This window comes from Strix uralensis, chromosome 19 (assembly GCF_047716275.1).
Source record: "Strix uralensis isolate ZFMK-TIS-50842 chromosome 19, bStrUra1, whole genome shotgun sequence".
NCBI classification, from domain to species: Eukaryota; Metazoa; Chordata; class Aves; order Strigiformes; family Strigidae; genus Strix; species Strix uralensis.
Genome location: NC_133990.1, coordinates 3,592,827 through 3,614,606, shown reverse-complemented (window position 1 = coordinate 3,614,606; position 21,780 = coordinate 3,592,827). Strand labels below are relative to the sequence as shown.

General features: G+C 39.0%; 1 protein-coding gene across 4 annotated transcripts in view; it reads right to left on the bottom strand.

The window, feature by feature from the left end:
- The window catches only part of SEC14L1 (SEC14 like lipid binding 1), a 42,981-nt gene that overhangs the window by 15,225 nt on the left and 5,976 nt on the right, over positions 1-21,780 (bottom strand). For 2 of the 4 annotated variants that reach the window (XM_074888834.1, XM_074888837.1), the window contains 4 exons: positions 2,920-3,069; positions 2,698-2,829; positions 499-627; positions 14-248 (listed from right to left, as the gene is read on the bottom strand). In XM_074888834.1, coding sequence (XP_074744935.1) covers positions 14-248; positions 499-627; positions 2,698-2,829; positions 2,920-3,069 — 646 coding nt within the window. Of the gene's footprint in view, positions 1-13; positions 249-498; positions 628-2,697; positions 2,830-2,919; positions 3,070-5,226; positions 5,319-8,090; positions 8,173-21,780 lie in introns of all 4 variants that reach the window. The other 2 variants (XM_074888835.1, XM_074888836.1) reach the window with 2 other exon arrangements.

Sequence of the window (21,780 nt, the reverse complement as noted above, 5' to 3'; positions counted from 1 at the left end):
CAGACCAGCATACCATCAGGCGTTCCTGCTGTGGGCTCCGAGGGGCTGCTTGAGGTGTTGAGGATCTCCTTATTGTTCAAGCCCTCCTTTGTGGCAGAGTCTGGTATATTAATAGCAGGTGAAACTGGTCGCCTTGTGTGGGACGTACTGCTCTCCGATTTACACGCAACAGGAGGAGTCCAACGAGGAACAAAAGTTATTCCTTCTTCCTCCAGCTGCTTCAGGTAGTATTCTATTATTTCTTTTCCCTTCAAAAAGGAAAATTTACTTCAGCTACTAAAAACACTCATTTAGACAAAGAAAGGATTGGGTTGAAAACCCATTAAGTGGCCAGACCTCTCTAAAGATTCCACTTTAAAATACAAACCTACACACACGTTGCCTCAGGCTAAAGAGTAAACCGCCCAGCTTTTTGAGCAGAGCAGCCTGTTACTTAGCAGCAGCTACATTCCCTTTTGGTAACTTAGAGTCAGGCACCTCCTTTGACTGCAACCTCACCTTTTTAATATTGCTGGTGTACTGCTTCATGGCAATTTTTTCCACTGTGCTTTCAAAACCAAAAAAAGATTTTATATCCAGACTTGCTGACTGTTCAAAACAGGTCCAGTCTTCATTGTCAGGATGAACCTATTAGTGAAAAGGAGGTCATACAGCTTAGTTGCCCATTTAGTGGTTTGTTTTTTGTGGGTTTTTTTGTTTGTTTGGGTTTTTTTGTTTTTCCTCAGAATATTTGAAATGACTGTTTCTTGTTTTACAGGTTCACATAGTCAAAAACATTCAAGTGGAATTTGCAGTCTTTTGTTCATTTGCAAAACACAGCTCAGAAAAGATAACAAAAAAAAGCTGAGAAGCCTTCCTATAGTCCCATGGCTAGCACAGCACACTTCTTTTTCTTAACAAGAAAGGGGAGGGTGGAGAAATACTAGTGCAGCAGCCAAGAGCCAAAGGACTAGTACATCTATACAACACTATCTCATTCTAGATATGGGCTGTGACTGTAGTGTAAACTATTCCACTGCCACAGGTTAGACTGATCAACCAAGGCCAGCTAACCTGGGGATTACAGCAAGTAGAGCCTAAGCATTTCCAAGCACTCTAGTCTAGACATGTCTGCAACAGACATACTGCAACAGATTGTTCCCTCCTTGACCTATGATGTACCCTAGTATTTTGTAGACTGAAAACTATTTTACTCTATTCTCCTGTGATAATGCTACAGAAAAAGTGTAAACTTCTCCTTCAGTTGACAGCTGAATAAGGTCTCTTACAGCACTCCCAACTTCCTTCTTAGCTTATACCTTAGTTTGCGGAGAAACGATTCTGAAACAGAGATGCTACTACTTATGGTTGGACTCAATCTTAAAGGTCTTTTCCAACCTAAATGATCCTATGATTGATGATGATGCTCTGAAGGAAAGCCGTTTTCTAAACTCTCTTCAGCTAAGAGACTTGTCTAAGGAATTTCCAGGCTGGGCTCTGAATTTGTATTTATGCATCCCGGAAGGCTGGATTTCTGAGCATGCAACCACTTTAAGGTTCCCCTCCCCCTCAAAACATGCTAAAATTGACTGGGAACAGTATCAACACTTTAGACAGCTACAGAAAAAGAACCATTTCCCTTCATTTGCTTCTTCTGCATTAGGGAATGGAGGGTACAAGAATAGCTTGTACAGCCTAAATAAGTATAAATAATAACAACATTTAAGAAACTTCCTCTCCTGTCATAAATTCAATCATAAAATAACTTTATGAATGAACTTTTAAAAACAATTTATTCTTGAATTAAAATTCTGGTTTTGCATTTACCTACTAATTTCTTGACCAAATAGGGCCAGGAGAAATGCTGTGTTCTGTACATATTTACCACATGCACTTTTCTGTATAGCATTTCCCCTGCTTAAACAGAGCTTTCACAAAGAAATTGCAGGTAGAAAAGTATTTTTAAATGTTCCTTGGAAATAATAATTAAAAAATAATCAGATAATAGCGTCAAGTGGGTTTGACATCCAGTGACCTTTTAACCATGGGTCTGTACGCAACAGGAAAGTGTTATCACCTGCATGTAAAAGGAATGATACAAATAAATCGGTTACATTTGCTAGCTTTGATTTGACCTTTAACATCGATCTGAAGTTTTACTGCTGTACATGTGTGCTGTATGAGCCTATGAGTATTGGCTAAGCCATTCAGAAAAATGCATGACCAGAGCATAGCAGTAAGCACACCCCCAGACTCCTCTGTATCAGAAAACGGCTGCACTGAAGACCAAGAACGATGGAAAGAATTAGGTTAAAGCACAGCGGACTCAATGAACATTTGTCTGAGCTGAGCAGAAGGCAAATAAGCTATGTTGAACTTTCCTTTAACAGTTCTGTCAGGGTATCATCAGCCTCACCAAGTTCCACACTGCTATTACAGACCGCAGATTTGCCTAAACAGAGCTGTCAAATACAGCAAATTATGTTGTGTTCTGCTCTCTGAGAAGATGCTCAAGCAAGAGGGTGCCAAACTTGTTTCAGTTCTTCGAGCAAGTGTGTTACATTTAACACTAACAACAATTATCACTCATGGCGGTGTGTTGGTTACTTTTTCTTGCAAGGCAAAAGCCAAGGAACAACCTAACTTCTGTTTATGAGTCCTGAAATCTAAACACTGACTTAGCTCCATCTGTGGCACCACCAAGAGCCTGTTACTCACTGTGTAACAGCAGTGTTCGTTAATAATGACTCTATTAGAGAAGGTTTCATTGTAGGCTTCTATATGCAAAGTCCTTTCTCGTCTGTTCAAAGAATTCTTCTGGACAAAGTAGACATAATCCACTCCTGCAATCTGAGGAAGATGACACAGATTCCATTAAGGTACATTATTTGTGTGAAAGGATATCCAAAAGTATAAACCAGGCACTTTAAACCTAATCACCTTTTTCAATAGCCGTGGTGCATCTATATCCAGCTTACAGCGCCGTTCAATCACGTGGATAGCTCCATCCTCACTCTTGTATTCGTTTACAGTGTCACTGGCTACAAACATTGGGATCAGAGGACATGTAGGAAACCTTCTTTCGTATGCCTGTAAAGACGGAAGAGGAGAAAAGAGTCATCACCATTAACTTCTGAGGGTGTGTGTAGCGTTCCTTTGTTGACATCACCAGCATTTGGAGGCACAATGCCCTTCATACTTTTCACAGAAGGGATTGAGCCTTTCTGGAGCCCACATCATAGCTGAAAGTCACAGTGCATTCCAAACAAGCCATTTATTAATAGGTTCCTAACATAGCCCTTTCCAGGTAAAACAATTTTTAAAACACGCAAAATACTTCATTTCTCCCCTCCCTCAAAAAAGGGAATTGTTCATGATGTACACTAACAATCCTCTTGTCAGAATAACAGGAAAATAAGACCCTCTAGTTCTAAAATACCAGAAGACAAAACAATTATGTGTTGGATTAAAAAAACCCCACATGCTAATTATCAGTGTTTCACCAAGCTGTCTAGAGGTTTTTCCATACAGCTCCCAAAGGTCTAATAAAAATATTTCAAACCTATTTCTTAAGCTAATAGGGGTCTCAAGCTCCCTGTGCACAGAGCATTCATAATGATTTTACTGCACAGTTTATCAGCTTACAGTTTTGGCCAACAACATACAGTTAGTCTTTCCAATACAATGAGGCCATTTCATACTCCTGAAATTTTAAACTTTTTGCAATTATGCAGAGCAAGCAATAGCTTTGAATCTGGTTAAAGAATACAGTCATGTAAATAAGGTCATCTCTTAAATACTTAACACACACAGAGAAGATGGTATCAAACCAAACACACTCAGAAAAGATAGTTGAGAATCTGGGATCAGTAAAACAGGTAAGAGAAAAATGGCAGTTATTCCCCATTAGTAAACTTCTTGAATTTTTGTTTTAGAACCACTGTGGCTGGAGAATACAGCACAACTGTTACGTTTTTTCCCTTTTCTTTCATAGTCACCAGTGTACCTCCACTTCTCTTTGGCTTTTTCCCCCCTCATGGGGTAGCAGTAACTAATTCTTTAGCCTTCTACCCATGTTCTGAATTCTTTAATTTTTGCTATTGTCAGAACCTAGTTGGCTTTGGTGAAAAGGTAGGATTTGCAAGGTGTCCCAGTGCAGAAGAAAACTTCAGTAACACAAAAAGTAAATCTGAGAGCAGAACATGAAACCATTTTTTAAGAGCTAAAATATCCACTCTGTCCTTTTATATGATTTTAACTGTTCTGAATATAGCAGGGTTGGAGTACCAACAGGAGACTGTGTGGAAGAAAATAAGCAGCAGCTGCAGAAAGTATGCAATGGTGGCACTGGAAGAGAAAAGATCTCTTAATTCTCCCTTTATAAGAATTAAAATACTTAGTTTGTTACCCACATTCAAACGTAGTTTGAATGCAGTGTTACTCTGGTGTCAGTAGTGCAATGCACTAAAATAGCGTCAGCTTTTTTCCCCTCGGGCATATTTTTAATCTGCTTTTGCAGCATGATTGTCCTGAGTTCATAAAGCTCCTCTGTAACATACCAGAAGTACAACCAGTGGGTGAGTACACATACTCCATTTTTCAGACTTTTCATCTATGCACAGCTGGTTTTGTTTAAATTAAGAATAGAAATAATTCCTGGGTTCAGAGATGTGTGCACAAGAGAAGTGACAGCGCATTAGTGTGGTAACACAATAGCAAGCAGTGGGAAAAAGCCTTACAGCTCCAAGAGAAAGGGAGGATGAGTCTTATTAATATGGTATAAGAAGTTTCTTATTTCTTTTATGAGGATCTTGTTCTGGACAGAAGGCTGTACATTCTACAGTCATTCAAGAATATGTCAGCCCTCTCCCTGAATAAGTCTCAGCATTCTTTCTAAATTAATCCCCTGTTTTAACTAGATTGACTATAAAATATTTCCAGAAGAAGCAGAATTGAGAAATACTTCTGTTTTTCCGATTGCTTCATTTAATACTTTTATTTTATTTGAGGACCTTATGTTACAACAATTATTTTACAGACAAGAGAGAAGGGGAAGTAGATACCCAATATTTTTCTTACTATTTTCAAAGTCTCTTTACTTTTAAGTCACAATGAGTTTTCCTCATCTGAGTTGCCTCCTTTATGCCAAGCCTTTGCAAGCCTCCTTCATTGCACATATTGATGCATTTCTCAGTGCTCAAAATGCTTCCCATTTGCCCTGTGAACACTTGCAAATTACAACATTACGTGCTTGTAAATGTTTATTGAACTGTGGGAAAAAAAATGCCCAAGAAGACTTTGTTGTTCTGAATGGTAAGACTGAATTGAATGTGTTCAATCTGGAAGAGAACAAAATAATTATCTGCCAAAAGTTGGCAAGCTCAATGCTTAGAGCAACAAAATACTTGAAGGTTTCAAAGAGATTAACAGTGACACAGGATTCTTTCTCCCTAAGGAACACACTCACAAAGTATTGAAAACTGTTCACAGTCAATTTTATTGGGCTCTTACATTAGGCTGGTTTTATTTCTTTATGTACCATTGCCAATATGTTCTTGTAATGCATCATTTCTCAGCACAGCCTTGTTTGAAGAAAAAGTGATTATAGTAAACCATAGCCACATCGAATATTCAATCTGATTTAAGTATAGCTGTCTCTTCTACATGTGGCAAACAGTTCTCTTCCACACTGCAGAGTAGGCTGGAAAAAGCTGCTAAAGACTATAGGACACTAAAAGATCTCACTTCACCATGGACGAAGACAGCAGATGAAGAAAACCTGTAATTTGTGGTACAACATAATAAGAGACACATGAGTCAAAGCAGCACATGCATCGCCAAGACCGAGGCTATTAAAAGAGCATGAGAAGATTAAAGATCAAACACTGCTTCTTCTTTTCTAATAATAGAACCAAATGGATTTTTCTCCGTTATTGCGGTGTTTTGAACCAGAAATTTTGTCTCAAGTCCAGCTTTGCAGACAGGAAATAACTGAACTGCATTATCCAACATTCCTTTAGTAGTCTGATAAAGCAGAGTATATAATAAGATATCACACATTTTTACTAATTATCGGGGTCTATTTACAAATAATATCATCAGATATTACACACCTTTCTCTCAGGATTTCAATTGTACTATATCGATACAAAAGACAATTAGTTCCTCAAAAGCAAAGCAGCTGCAGTAATCCTAATGGACTCAATGAAGAATTAAATGCTGTTGCTGTAGGACTACATGCATCTAAGAAGGATGTTGCAAGAATGTTACTTAATTTTACCATTTTTTTCTGTCACATTTAAAAAAATACAGTGTGTGGAGATTCTGATATGTACCACAAGTAAAAAGCGCAGGCGTGCTCATCCTCAAAGCCTCTACAATTGGTGCTGGGCTTGACATGAAAAGTCCAACGCCTCTTAGTCAAAGAGGGACATCTATGCATAGACCTTTCAAAAAAATCATTTTAAGCCTGCAATTCTGTTGTTCCCTAATAATGTACTTTTACAATTTCCCACCAGCCTCTGGAACATTTGTGTACTCTGATACATTAGAAGCTGGCATTGTGCATCAAGAAAAACACAGTATGGTGAAGCAGCTTGAACTTCAACGGGCTCATTATATAAACCCTTAACTTTCTTAATGCATGTTAACAGTACTGACAAGCATAATTTCAACCAAAATAGCACTGTATTAAAGCTTCTTTTCCAACTGCTTCCCTTAGCAACTCATGTTCAGAGTAGAGACAAAATAACGGGATTTATTTTACTTTTACCTTTGGTAGTATTTCAGCTGTGTTTAAAGGCATGAAAGCAATTCAAAAGTGAGACTATTTTAAACCCATTGCAGTCGTTTTTGGTACCCAAGGGAATTATTCTTGCTGCCGCTGCTGCCCTTAGATTTTGGAATTCTAGTATCAGCAATAATGGGATCCTTTCAAAATACCACCTTTAGAACAGCATTTAGGCATGACCCCAACCCAATTTTCAGGAGGACCAAAGACTCTTCTGGCTTTTAGCTTCTCAAACCATGCCGAGGTCTAATGAGATACCTTGGTAATAGGCATGTGCTCAGTCCTCAGTGGGTAAAGTCAGTCATTTATGCAAATATGTTACTCAGCTTCTTGGGTCAGATTAATATATTCCCAGTCTCCTGCCTTAAGGGATAGGGATTGTTCAGTATTTCCATTAGATGACTCAAAACTAACTTCTATACTTAAAAGAAGAAAAGAGGTCTGAAAAAACTTGCAAACAATGTTACACTGTGCTGTTATAATAATGAATCCTCTAAATAGAGCTTCTAACCTAGTGAAATAAGTAGGAATTTTAGTCACCATTCAGAAAATGAAGCATATTGAGTGCTTTCTTAACAGCTTCATTGCATGAAACAAGCTGTTAAGATGTTTTATTTATTTTTGATGTTTTCTGTTCAAAATTTCTAGAACAGTAACCTTCTAAGAGTAGCACAACATTCTCCAAGGGCACCTCAAGAGAACCCATGAAGAGATTTATCCTGACAATCAAATCTAGTCAGCTGCACTTTGTGTGTGCCACATACAAACTCGAATTTCTGCCTGCAATACTTGACCACATTTGGGTACTCATCTGCAAGTGCACACCAACATTCACCACGCTTTCCTAGCCACTTCGAGTATGTGGAATTTCTGAATTATTCATAAACACACAAGAAACAAGCAGGGTCACTCAAGCAGGATGTTGCCCTAGCTTGACAGGCTGCATTCCAGCAGCTGGGTCATTCCTGCATATCACTATATCCCCCTCCTCCCTCTGCATTAGAGCACTGTAGATCAATAGGAAAAACACTGACTCATGGGAGGCCAACCAAGAGGTTTCAAATTCTTGGCTGCTGCATTTGGAAAGAAACAATTCTGGATTAAGTCTCCAAATCAGCAAATACCTTCTCATCCCCCATATACTGCTGTTCATAGCTCTTTACCATTCTTTTTATAATACATACATATGTTTAAAAATCATTATACTTCTACAAAGAAGTGTGTATCTCAGTGCCACTGTATCTCATGGATGTTAGTTCACGTTAGTAATCAGCCTGGGGGCGTGTGTGCGGAAGAAAGCAGATGGTTAGAGCGGATGTACCTCAAAAAAGCTCTAGAAATCGTTTTTTGGTAAGGTAGCATTCCCAAGCACCAGAAAGGGAGAACATGAACTGGACTGCAGCCTGGGAAAGAAAAAAACATCTTTAATATACAGGTAAGTCAGCTCTTTGGAAAGGAACATCTCTGTGAATCCAGTTCTGAAGGACAAACAGTCCTCTAAAAGACCTCCACTGCTACAACCCAGACCCCTGCTGCCATGCAAGCAGCACAGTTAAACTGTGCTTTTTTGCAGTTAACTTCCCCCATCAGTACAGCTCTCCACAGCAGCCCTTGTTCAAAGTAGGCTTAAGTGGTTTTTCTCCACTGTGTTTTCACTTCATTAAGTGTTCTCATTTACAAAGAGAGAAGTTATTTTCTTATTGCGGGAAACAAAGGCTGCTTGGCAGTGACTCAGTCCTAAGAACTCGCTCTCTCTAGAAAAGACCAAGAAGGCTTTAGTTACACAAGACTACAAACGAGGCTTATGGGGACTACAGACAACCCAGCCAGCATGAAAGAGGCGGATTCAGACCCATGAATGAATGGCTGGATATCATCTGAAACACAAAAATTTTCTATATGCACAAATACAAGGTAGTTTTATCAACTTATTTTTGACTTGTCTGTAAATCTTGGCCTAGTCTACACCATCAAGATATGACTAGTCAGATTTTCAAAGTACTGGGATGATAACCACTGCACAACTGGTATCCGTAAAAGTGGATATTAGATGCAAGAGACCTTCCTTACTACTTTTCTTAATGGTATAAAGAACACTATGACTTACTTTAAAAGGGGAAAAAAGAGTTTAAGCCTTCCATTGCATTTTCTACTTTTTAAAAAAGTGTTTAGAAGGTTCAAATTAGAATGAGAACACAATATACTCCTCCAAAGCTTTTCCAGCAAGATTCACCAATGGTTAACCTGCTGGCTATCACAGCAAGATCAACAAACAAAATGTTTGCATAACAACTTATCACTGAACAGGATTTAAGCTATGAGAAGGTACATCAGGAAATACCTCGTGTGGAAGTCCTTTGTCTGAATTAAAAATTATAATCCTTCACCTGAATGAGCTACTTCAAAGATTTTTAAGAATCAAGATAAATTAAGCAGGCAGTGAGCATCCATTAAAAAGGAAGGTGCTGTGTTCTATCTTGCTTTGTTGAAAAAGAAACTAAGTCCCGATGGCCCCCATTTGAATATACCTTCATTTTAATACATTAATTTTGGAACAGGAAAAACTCTTCCACTCTACAAAGAGCAGAATTTCGCTGGAGAGAGGAAAATCCAGCCTTCACAAACTGAGCTGTACTTGAGAAGGGTGCGAATAGCAGAGCAGAAGTGGCAGCACACTCAATCTGAGCGCCGTGCAGATGGCTCCGAGGGGACGGCTGCACCCTGCGGCGGGGTGTATTCCGGTGAATCTCTTCAAATGGGAACTGACATTCACCTGGCAAAGGTGAGTAGCCCCTTATCCTAAACTACAGGCAAAAAATTGCAGAACTCCTTGCCTTTTTTCCCCATCACATTCTCTACACTGGCAACCGCATTCTGATCTTATTTTACTTTGTCCCTCCTCTATCCTCCCTCCACCACAGTCCAGAAGAACTTTACCCTCTTGTGGCACGAGTCACTCAGGAACAGGATATACTGTCTTCACCCTCTGTTCTCTGATACAAGATGCAATTTGACCTCTTAAGTATTAATGTATGTCAAAGATAAAATAAATAACCCTTCTATAAGTTACCCAGAAAAATCAATAGGACAAGTCAGTATCAGTAAGACAAGCATTCTGCTTCATTTTAGAGGCTAAAAAGTTCTTCTTTACTACACAAGTGTAAAAAGTGCTATTGACCTCGGACCTTCTGCTTAAATGATCATTAGTGTATTAGAGTGTAAGCTCACAGCACTGGGAACAAGCAGTGCCTGCACTGCTCACATACAGTCTACCAAAGCAAAGCATTCCCCCAGTAATTGTCCAAAATGGCCCAACTGCTTCTACTTTGCAGAAATAGATCCCAGCTTTAAAGTTTCGTAATGATGGAGTTAGTCTAAACTTTTCATAAAGGAGGCTGTTAAAGTTTTATATAATTATGCACCAAATCCTTGAACTACAATGGCTTTTTAGTTTTTGAAGTTTTGATTTTTGTGGGTTTTTTAACTATAGACCACACAAATACACATTATTATACAAATTATGAGGCAAGTACTAACAAGAATCTACTCTGCACTGATTCTGTTCCTGAATTCTAATTGAAGACTAATTAATTTCTCAGTGAGAAAAGCAAACTTAATCTTAGATGTTCTCCAGTGTCATAAACAGAGCTTTCAGGTAGAGTATCTGGGAAGAAAAATTGTCAGTGGTTCAAGAACTTACTGCAGCATGATATTCAGATTCTTATAATGATATTGCACTGAAGTGGTGCTCAAATTTATAGCCCAGGTCTACATCTCATATTCAGAAGATCAAAGGCCCAACTGATTCAAGAGAGGCTAATGCACTGAATCAGACATGACCATACAGACATTCTTGGAACCTGCACAGGTCTCAAAGTATTCCCTGTGCTTCAAGCACCCACACATGTTAAACAACTTATGCTCTAAGCAGCCCATATGACCAAACAAACCATTTCATTAACATCACCAGGGCTTCACTTGATCTTGTTAGAGTATGACGTGCTAAGATGACTTGCTGTTACAGTATCCTTGTCTCTACAAAAGCATTTGAAAGACAGTCAAGCCAGTAAATTGAGCTCTCTCACTTTGCTTCTCCTTTTGTGCAATGGAGATGAAATTCCTGAGAAATTCTCCAGGAAACCAGGAGTTGAGGGAAACGAAACCAAGCAGAGGTGGACAAGAAAACATTTCTTTCCCTGGCACTCACCAAAGCCATTAAATTCTTACCACTGACAGCTCCTCTGCAACTCAAGAGTTCTGCACAGAAGACAAGTTTTTATTGGGTGTCCAGAAGAGCATAATCCCTACTCCTCCTTGTCTTCTTTTGATGCTCATACTTGTTTAAAGGGGTCCCCTTGATTTAATCAGGTTTCATTGAAAAGGATTTCAGATCCTACATTGCTATGAATGACTCACTTATACCTTGCAAACATCCACATAGAAAGAGGGAGGCTGAGATTTATTCCAATACAAATTCACTCCTTAACTATAATAAAGCCTTAGGCTTCAATACTTCATATGAAGAAGAGAGCAAGACTGTTCTGTCCCTTTTTATATTTAGCTGTATTAGACACCTATAGTACTTTGAAGTTAAGTAGGTATCCAGTTACAGTTTTTGCACATTTCAAATATACCCTACTCCTAGGTGGTACGAACAGAGCTAAAAGCTGTTGAAGTAATCTTGTGGATGCCACCACAGAACAAACAATACCTATTTGTTCTACCAAATAGGATAACAAGCCTGCCACATGCAAAGCAGGCACGGCAATTTGCTGCTCAAATCCTAGAAACACAGAGAGAAAGCTTCTGACCTTCGCATCTATTCTGCAAATTCCTGAAACAAAGTGTCTGAAAGAAACCAGTACATTACCCACAACCATTACAAATTAACCCAGTATTCAGACTAAACTCAAATTCAATAGCTGCTTTGTAATCTTGTATGAAGAGCTTTGATTCAATAAATTAAAAATCTCTATGCAGAGAGTCAGGAAACGGCACAAACTATTCTGTGCTTTAGCTCAAATGAGGTAACTCTAGCTGAGACCATAAGAATTTAGAGGCAATTTTTGTTTGCTTCTGGATCACCATCACTCCAAACAGCACTTGCCATCACTCACCCAGAACGTGTACAGGATGTGCACAGGGGAAGCAAAACAACTTTTCAGAATAGAGACCCTGTGGCTTTTGACAAGGAACAAAGCTCTATTACCCCTAACAGGAAATACCAACGTTCATCTCCACGCAGCTCTGCAGACACAGTCCAGGCTACTTTACACCTAGTTGATCTCTCTGAAGTCTTCTGCAGCATAAAAGGAACAGATTCATGTTAAATCTCAGGCATAACAATAGTTTATATACACCGCCAATCACAAAAATCATGAAATACAACTGAACTGGTATTATAAATGAAACTGTATTCTCAATAGCTTGCAGTTAGAGTGCTGCTTATACAACACATCACACACCACCCTGGGTTTCTGACAACAGGACCTTTCATGTGTTAACACTGCTAGAAAGCACTTGCAAGTGAATGTAATAGCACTAACACAAATACTGGCATTTCTGTTCATCTCTTTAGTTCAGGCAGCATTTCCATGGTTACTGTGTTGATCACTATTGGCTTTAAGTATATTCCAAATATAGACCAAATGCATACCTTAGCATTTTAAACCACCCTAATAGCTAGGCTGCAGGCTAGTTCTTGTAAAATAGCTTGGAGTCCCTGTGAGGTGTAATGCACTCACAGATATGTTATAGTGCCACGTGAAACTTAGCAAGCATAGTGTTCATTGTATCATCCAGGTCGTTTGGAAGAGCAGGCACTGAAACTGGACAGGTCTTCAAGCAATCTCATCACAGCATCTGCACTGTATTCTAAAGCTTTGGTGTCCATCTTAAAAGGTTTGGCTTGCTTGTGCTTAAACTTCTTTCTTTTGAGGCCCCCATGCAGGGATAGCATCAGAAGTCCTACTGAAATCAAAATATCCTTACTGCACAAAACATCACCCCGAACCACATACACTTTGGGATATTATCTTTGCTGTCAATCACAGGATACTGTTTGCAACAAGTACACTTCCAGGTAGCTGTTGCAGAGAATGTTTTGGAGAAATTCATGCTAAGTGTGCATTGACTAGTTAGGTTTACGCATATTAGTATCATTTTCATTAACAGGATTTAGAACTAATCATCTTCTACTGCTAGTAAAAGTTACAGAAGACATCAAACCCAACCTAAAGAAAATAGTAACAATTTTAGAAAAAATCCCTTTTCCTCATAGTAATTTAGAAGTTTACACACATTTCAGAGTTTTAGTTTACATTCTGTGAAGTGTATGCAAATCAAGGAAGTGCTCATTTTTCTACTAGCATACAAACCAGAAATCCAAAGGATTTCACAGGTAGCTTATTGAAAGGATGCTCCATTTAGATAGCACCTACAACTAAGTATCAGTAAAACTCTAAGCTTTATCAAGTATTTCCTTGGAGATATATATTCATAAAGCATTCTTGACAAATTTGAGTCATACTAAAAAAAAGCATCATACAGTATTTGCTTAAGACTGCCCCAAACCAGAAGCAAGGTAGGGGATAGAAGAAAAAGCAAAAAGCAGGAACAAGGAGTTACTGGGGGACAGGAAGCTCTGACACAAACTTCCTCTCTATTGGAACATAAATGTCTAGGCTACCAAGCTAGGGCATCTCAGCTTCAGCATCCAGTGTTTTCAAGCATGAATAAAGTTACTTTAATATTTTAATATTTCATTAAAATAACTTAGACCTTTGTAAATAAAGCAGGAGATTCAAAACAGGCTATGAAGCAATCTTCCAGATAAGTGGAATTTTACTGGTAATTCACTTTGAGTTATGCAACTATGGTAACCAACTTACCAGACCAAGCAAAGAGCCTCTGCGTTCCTGCACCGGAAGGAATAGCCAGACACAGAAATCTTTATTCTCATGAGGGATGTGACCAGTCAAGCCACTCACATAGGCTCTTTCTATACAGATCACTACTTTATCCCCCTTGGTGTACCCTTCCTGCATGGGTACTATTCAATAGCTGGACATTTTCATTTCAGAAAAGTGGTCACAGGGAAGCTTTACTAGCAAAATTATAGTGGCCTGATTGTTGCATACAGCTGCATGTAATGAAACTGGAAGGGGACTGGCTCTTAACCACCCAAGAACCATTTTGCTACATGCAGAGATGTAATCTTCTTCCAGATAAAAAGTAAACTCTTCAATGATTTAATGCAACTTTATTCAGACTTTTGATGGTAAAAGGTATACTGATTCAGCAGGCAAAACAGTTTGGGGATAGAGAATCTGACCTGAAGACAAGGGCTAACATTCCATCTTTTATCTGTAAAACATGATCTTTAATAACCACAGGCATGTCTCAACGGTACTTTAATTGGAACAGTGGTTTCTTTAAAACAGATACAAGTCATTTGTGGTTTGCTTAAATAAATTTGCACAGCTAGAACTATCTAATAGTTGATTCTTGTACAGGAGCCTGAATGTCCATCTTCAGAGAACAACTGAATGACCAGGGTGGGATTTGAGGAGAAAGTGCATAGCCAGTGTAAGAGTTTAAGAGTTACACCTGCCTGCCTCCCAGACACTCACAAGAGGATCGTTAATTCTTTTCCTCCATTCGAGAAGTCCAGAGAGCCCAGAAGAGCACAAGGCATAGTGCCACTCCACTGACGAGTGAGCAAGGCTAACTTCAATTGCAGCCTCTGCACAACCTTGAGGCATGAATCTCTAAAATGAGAAGCTAGAATAGAGAAGTTGGGCAAGTACCACTCCTTCCTCAAGAAAAAAAAAAAAAATTAAGGACAGAAAACCCAAACATGCTGAATGTAAATAAAATAATTTTAGTCTTCCTTTCCTTTGGAGTAAGCTGGGAAAGCCTGATCACTCAGGTTAGGCTGGCTTGTGACTGGGAGACCAGTATCAAATTGCTGGTTAGAAAAAAAAAAAAACAACTGACATTGCTGTGATCTAAGTTGAAGGTGGAACATCAAGGACAGACTTTATAACCGTGCTGCTGTGAGTTGCTCTTCAGTATACACAGACCTGAGCTGACTTAGAGGGGGCAACAGCAGTGTCAGATTGACTTGCAATTTCACTTTAACTTGTTCATATTACATGCATGTGCAAAACTATTCTACAGAGAAAATGAGTGTTTGCTCTGCCCGTGTTCCAAGCAAGACAGATGGAAATCCATTCCGGCCCAGAAGCCACCTAGCTCTGAGCACAACACTTTGTTTGACAGATTGTGCCCTGCAATTAGAATCAACTTCAATAGTTTCTAGGATAGGAAACTTGGCTTCTGACCCCAATTGCACAGGACATGACTGTTTTGCCTCAAGGTTAAAGTACTATGGAGAAGAGGCTGACCTCCAAAAGAGCATCACAGTAAAGGCTGGCAGCAGGCCAGTGAAAGCTTAAATGCTTGGAGACCGACATGTGATTACTGGGGAATGTGAGCTATTCTCCAGCACTTCCTATTTCTCTGCAGCAGTGGCAATACATAAACCTTTACACAACACAGGAACATATCTTTCTTTGAAATTTTTAAGATACACAGATCAAAATGACTGTAAACCATTACGTTTGCTTTACCATTGCTTGTACATAGCCATTACTTGTCTTACAGCAGCTGAACAATGACAGCTATGTTCTGCATTGCTAACAGGCATCTCACAACGCACAGGATACTGTCACACTGAAAGCAGAATTTGGTACTTAGTTTCCCCATTCTTTTTCAGTTAACAAAATTGCATGTCTAGTTCCTCTGCAGTCAGTTTTACTTTAAAATTCAGCTGCAATCCTACTCTGTCCACTGAGGATCTATTTTTGGAACAGTCAAATATTCCTTACTGCTCTATTGTTCCATGCTTAAGTCTCACTTTTACGAGTCCTACAATTGGTATTTGTCACTTTTTTGGTTTTAGAATCACACACATTTTCAATAAGCAGGTCTTAAAAATGTCTAACATCTGGAATATGTTAAGATATTTTAAATAAAATGATTACTGCGTAGACAAAATCTAATTTATGAGGGGGAGGAAAGGATGACTACAGCACTGCTACAGTATAGGCTCAGAATTCCTCATTAAACCATTGTCTGAAAGGTTAAATACTTGTATTACCACAAAGAACAAAGTCTCCTGATCTCCATCCAGATCAACCCCCCCCATGAAGGTTCAGTGAAACAGGTTTGACTTCATTGTCTCAGACTGCACCCACCAGAGGCAATTGGCCTCTAAGCACTGCAAGAGCAATTTCACTCTAGTGAGAGTATAATCAGTACAGTAAAGCAAGCTTTGCCAAAAGGGCATAATTCAAGATAAGTAGCATGGCTCAACTGTAAAGGTCTTGGTTTGGCTTTTGGGCCAACAAAATATCAGCTTCCAGTAGAGAGCAGCTGTACTCTATTAAGCAAACCAATTAAAATTTATTAAGTACATCAATTAAATCTTGACCATTCACTTATGTCAATGGAACATCATCAAAATGCAGCATGATAGTGTCTGGGGCCTGCAGACAATTTCCTTCTTAAGCTAGGGAGTTAACTAACATTTAAAAAAATCTTAACCTTACGTACATGTCTGATGTATAAGGAGATCCTCACAAAGCTTAGAAATTGATGATAGATGATCAACAGTACAGAACAACAGTGGTTCCTCATATGGAATCATAAACTATTAAACAGCCTAAGACTCATCACCATGAAAAGAATAATTTAAAAACTGAGGGAGGTACCTTACAGATCTAACAGGGCAAGCAGCAGGAAGAATGCAAGTAGGGTTTTACTGCCTCTTCCAACACAGGGAGCAGATGGCGTGAAGCTGAGCAAGCAGGAGACAGGCTCTAGATAAAGGATACATCTCTTGAGAGAGCGTGTCATGAAGCACAAACTCCTGCTGGAGGGTGTCATGATAGAGAGTTCATTTTGCTCCAGAAAGGAATTGGGCAGGCACAAGAAAGCAAGTACATGCAGTGTTATCATAGACAAGGGCACATTCTGGACCAGAAGGGCTGTCAAGACACAGCTCTGTAGGAAGAAAGAGTATCCCAAGAGAGTGTTACCATATGTTTATCTCATTCTTATCCTCTTCCCTAGAGGCAGATACTGGTGCAATTCAGTACTGTGGTTCTCATTAAGAGACAGAATACAATCCTTTTCCCCACGTCCAAATACATCATTAAGATACCAATAACCAGGTAATACCACTGCTAGATGCATCATTGGCATGTTAAGGTGGTACAACTTCTGCACCCCTGAATCTGCTCCCCAGTAAAATACAAACAGAAAGATACCACCTAGCTTCAAAAGACAAGCCAGTTAAAGAACTGACAAGACTCAATTTGATTCTTTTCTAAAAAGCAACTGAAATCCTAGATTGTAGACAAGCAGTTCTTTGTTCTTCACCCTCCTTTACAGCAAAGGCAGACAAACAAAAGCAAGAATCAGTTTAGTCAACACAGAACAAACAAGTTCAAGTGAAATTGCTTTAAATCCTGTTCATTACAACATCAGTGGCTGCACCATGCAGACCATGAAACACTTCAATAGAAATAAGTAATTTCATAGAGCCATGAATTCAGTAATGAAGAATTTATCCACAGGCCAATGAATTGCACAGCAAAGAGTTTTGCAAATTAAGTAGTATAATTTACACACTGAATGAAATAGCCAGAAAAATGTCCTCTGGAAAGGATTCCACTGACTGATGTTCCTGAACTGGACTTAATGTCTGTGGCATTCACATTTTACACTAAATGAAGAGACACAATGCACTCGAGAAAGGAAGTGCTCTCGTCAGGAAACCAACTGTTCCCCTTCTGTTGTGGCATAAACAAATACAAATGACACATCACCATCCTGACCATCACCAGAGAAATATTAATTTTCACAAAATGAGATCTATTATTATCAAAGCAATATGATAGAATATTACCACAGCAGTAGGCAAGGCAGAAAGTTAGTATTTCAGCCTCTGTGACTGATAAGAGGTTTGCAATGTAGTTTTCAACTGTTACAGATTGACCTGAATATATTCCAAAAAGCATCTATACTCAAGTTTTGAGAATATAAATAACGTCAGAATGAAAACAGTTGTAATTATCCAAAAAGTAATCCAAAACGTACACAACCCTACAGATTTAGGTATTTAGCTTCATAAATCCGACCATGACAAAGCATGAAATGCTAATTTAAGAGAACCCAAATGTATATAATTAAGAATTAAAACAGTTTAAATAAAAATTCATTTTTAATACAAAAGGGTAGCTTCTCTTTGCTCCCTCCCACAATCCCTCTGCTGTCACCAGAGTTAAAGCTGTGAGGTTCCAACAGCCTGTGATATTTTTATTTTCAAATTTACTGATATATAGTCCCCAAACCTAATTATCATAAAGTAAAACCCAAGAGGAATCCAAGATAGAAAATGTTCAAATCTGAAGTTTCATACATGAATACAAAGCAAGAAAGCCAACGAGTCAGCTCACATGCTACCCCATTAGATCATGCAAAAGGCCTTTTTTTTTTTTAATTTTCATTTTTCTAAGGTAAGGACAGATTCCCCTTTATGCTGAAGCAACTCACAGAATCCACAACTCCAAACTATTAAACACAACTTGCAAATACTTTGCACTGCTAAATAAAACCCGGCCTGAAGACTGCTGAATCAAGTTTCTAATGGCACTTTCATTTACTGTTACAGCAACGGGCTTCGGCATTTTTCAAACTGCAAAGCCCTAATTATTTCCCTGTGGAATCAAGGGCTCCCGCGGTGCAACATGTACTGACAAATGCCCTGCTGACTTGCACTTTCTTTCTTGTGGCCAGCTACCATCAGCTCACTAACCGTGCAGGAGGGGACGAGCACCTGCTGCCACAGGGGAGCTCATCAGCCCTAAGCAAGCCTGGTGAGGAATTCAGGCTGACCAGGTACTTATTTTCCTTTTTTTCCAGGACAGCTTTTGACCAGCCTATCTCCCTGAACTGGCTTGCTGATGAACACATCTTTGCAAGAAAGCAACAAGAGCAAGCTGGTACACCAACTTAGCTGTAATAAGTCACCACACGGTTGGTTACATTTCTCTGACCCTTACAAGAGGGAGCCCATGAACCACAAGCTGAAAACCTCTGTGGACTGGGCTAAAATCAGCATTACTCGAGCAAAAGCAATGCAGAGAACAGCCAAGACCTTGAGACCTGATCTCAAATTTTGATGGCTCATTGCTTGCTTGTAGTCTCTTGGCACTGCTGCCCACGCTGCAGTGGAGTGCAGACGATGCCAGCCGGTCCTTCCAACACAGGCTTCCCAGCCACGCTGCCACCGTGCCGCGAGTTCCTGGCGTGACTCTCACCTCAAACATCACTCACTGATTACAACTGAAACCAGCTGCATGCGAACTGACTGTGAGAAAGCCGAATTATTAAATTACCTGTAATAGGCCTTACTTAATATTTTACCTGAGCTGCTAGCCTGACCTGTCTTAACTGTATCACAAAAATGAGAGAAGAAGAGTTAATAATTCAGCTTAACAGCCTAGTGCTTCATTTAGTATATATACACAGTAATTTTAAACTACGTGAAAAAACGGAAGACAAATTCACTTGGGAGAAAAGAAAATAGACCTTTTAAGACTAACCTGTAATTAATTTTAACTTGAGCTAATTAACAGTTTTCTTTGCAAATTCTCAGAATTCATTCCATAATGCAACAGTTTTAAGATCACATCGCCACCCTCCCAGAAACATACTGAATTCAAACTAAGTGCAAAGCAAAAACCAATCTTTGTTAGGAAAATCACAGTGAATACCCCTCAATTCTGTGTTCCAAAATCTGGACTCTGACTGAATGTGCTTTATGGAAACTCCTCAGGGGCTGCCTCCAATCCCTCCGGCTCTCTTTCTACTCCTCCTTTCATGGTGTGCTTGTTTCCTAAAAGCATCGCAGCTCAAATGCCCTGCTGTAGGCCAGCAGCAAGAGCTCCACAGGAACAGGAAGCACATATTGCTTAAGCTGGAGGTGCACGTTACCGGCCATACCATACGGAAACACCTCATTCTACGTCTGCAGCCGACGTCTCTGATCTCTAAGCAACCCCTGGCTTCTCATTAGACATGTTTTTAAAATTAACAAAAACCCCCAAACACCGTATCTCTTTCCCACAGGGGTTTTGAAGGCTTTTACACATGCTTCTTAATGGCTAACCACATGTTAAATTATGAGCATGAAGTTACACCTTTTCCAGATCATAACTGTAGTATGTGTGTCTAGGACTCTGCAGAATGTGTTAACCACTTCCTTTCTGACAGGTTCCCACATGTTTAAGATTTTTAACTCAAAAGGCCATGTCCTTGGTTGATCAACAGATCCTAGAGCAGCACGTGGATGTCTCAGACCAGCTAAAACACATGCAAAGGGGTGAAAAGCTTGGAGTACTTTCAGAACAAAGCAACAAGAACTGTTTTGATACATATTTTTCTTCTACTGACACCTTTCAGAGTTTGACAGTAGTGGTGGTTTAACTTTTAAAGTGTAAAAGACTTGTTAAAAAAACCTGACTGAAAGCATTTGGTGAACAAGAGAACTGCAGCTGTCAGCTACAGTCAGGTCGTGTTTGCCCACAAAAAAACAGGAAACAGCTAGCCATGAAAACATCTAAGCAGACCATGAAACAACAGGTGAACTGCACAGTAAGCAGGCTGCTAAGTCAATATTTTTCCCTAGTGCTCAACTTAACTCTTACATTTGTTAACCACGGCTCATTCCAAACAAGTGGCCAAAAATTCATTTGTTCTTACCATGTGTGCTAACACAAGAGACCATCAACAATGCAGCTTAACCACTGTTTTATGTCAGCCACTTAATATAAAATAAGAAAATCCATACAGGACACTGTTCCACTGCAGTTTTACCAATGGATTTCCAACAATAAATAAGCCTGAATTTTCAACAAAGACAGAAAGCAAAGTAGATTAGAGTCTGGGAGTCATACACCAGAAGGGAAAACCGCTGAGCAGTTTCAGGAGCGGACACTCAATTTGCTCCCTTCCCTGGGCTTTAAGCATCCAAGACAAATCCTCAAGAAGGTGTGCCGCATCAGGGGAATAAATTACTTCTCTATAAATTTAAAGCCTACTTTGTGCTTTCAAAAGCACTTGGAGAACAGCTTCCTTTTTCTCATCAGCCTCTCAGTCCCTTTCCACATGATGTGTGGAATGTATTTTTTCCAAGAAAAAGAAAATGAGACTGGAAGGAATAAAAATTGTAGGAATTTATGAGCAGGTGTGGCACTTAACTTGATACAGTTTTTTTTTTTAAATGACATTTTAAAGTAATAACCTTTAAAATGAAAAGATGATGTACTGCCTGATCAGGAAACTCATTACAATCTAGATCAAGGGATTATACTTTGATTTGTCACTCTGAAAAAAATAGATAAATTTTTTCTAATCTACTCTATCATTGAAGCGTATTTATGCCATCTACAATCTTATTACTTTCCTGTAATTTAGGGATACTTTAATTCATGGAGATTTACCTTAAACACTATCTTTTTCAGATCTATAAAACCAAAGAAAGCCAGTCAGCCTGTTGTCCAAAACCAGCAAATCTGAACCATTAAAATTACAATATAATCAAAAGGGCACTACACATTATACTTAAAGATTCATGCTTTAGATACTTTAGATATTCTAGCAGAACAAAGGAAAAACATAAGACCAATTTTTTTTTTGAGGATTTTTATGAGAATACGTAGTTTGGAAGAAAGTAGTTTTCAGCCTGAAGGCAGTGCATGATTAATTGCAACTTTGATTTTAAAATAAAAGTTAAATGCATTATTTCCACAACTGCAAGCTCCTGACATTGATGACTAGTTTACCTACAGACTTCTCCTCATTGTTTGGCATCAGCAGAAGCTGACAAATGCCAGGAACTTTAACAAACTGGAAACATTATTTTAGGTATTCAAAAGACT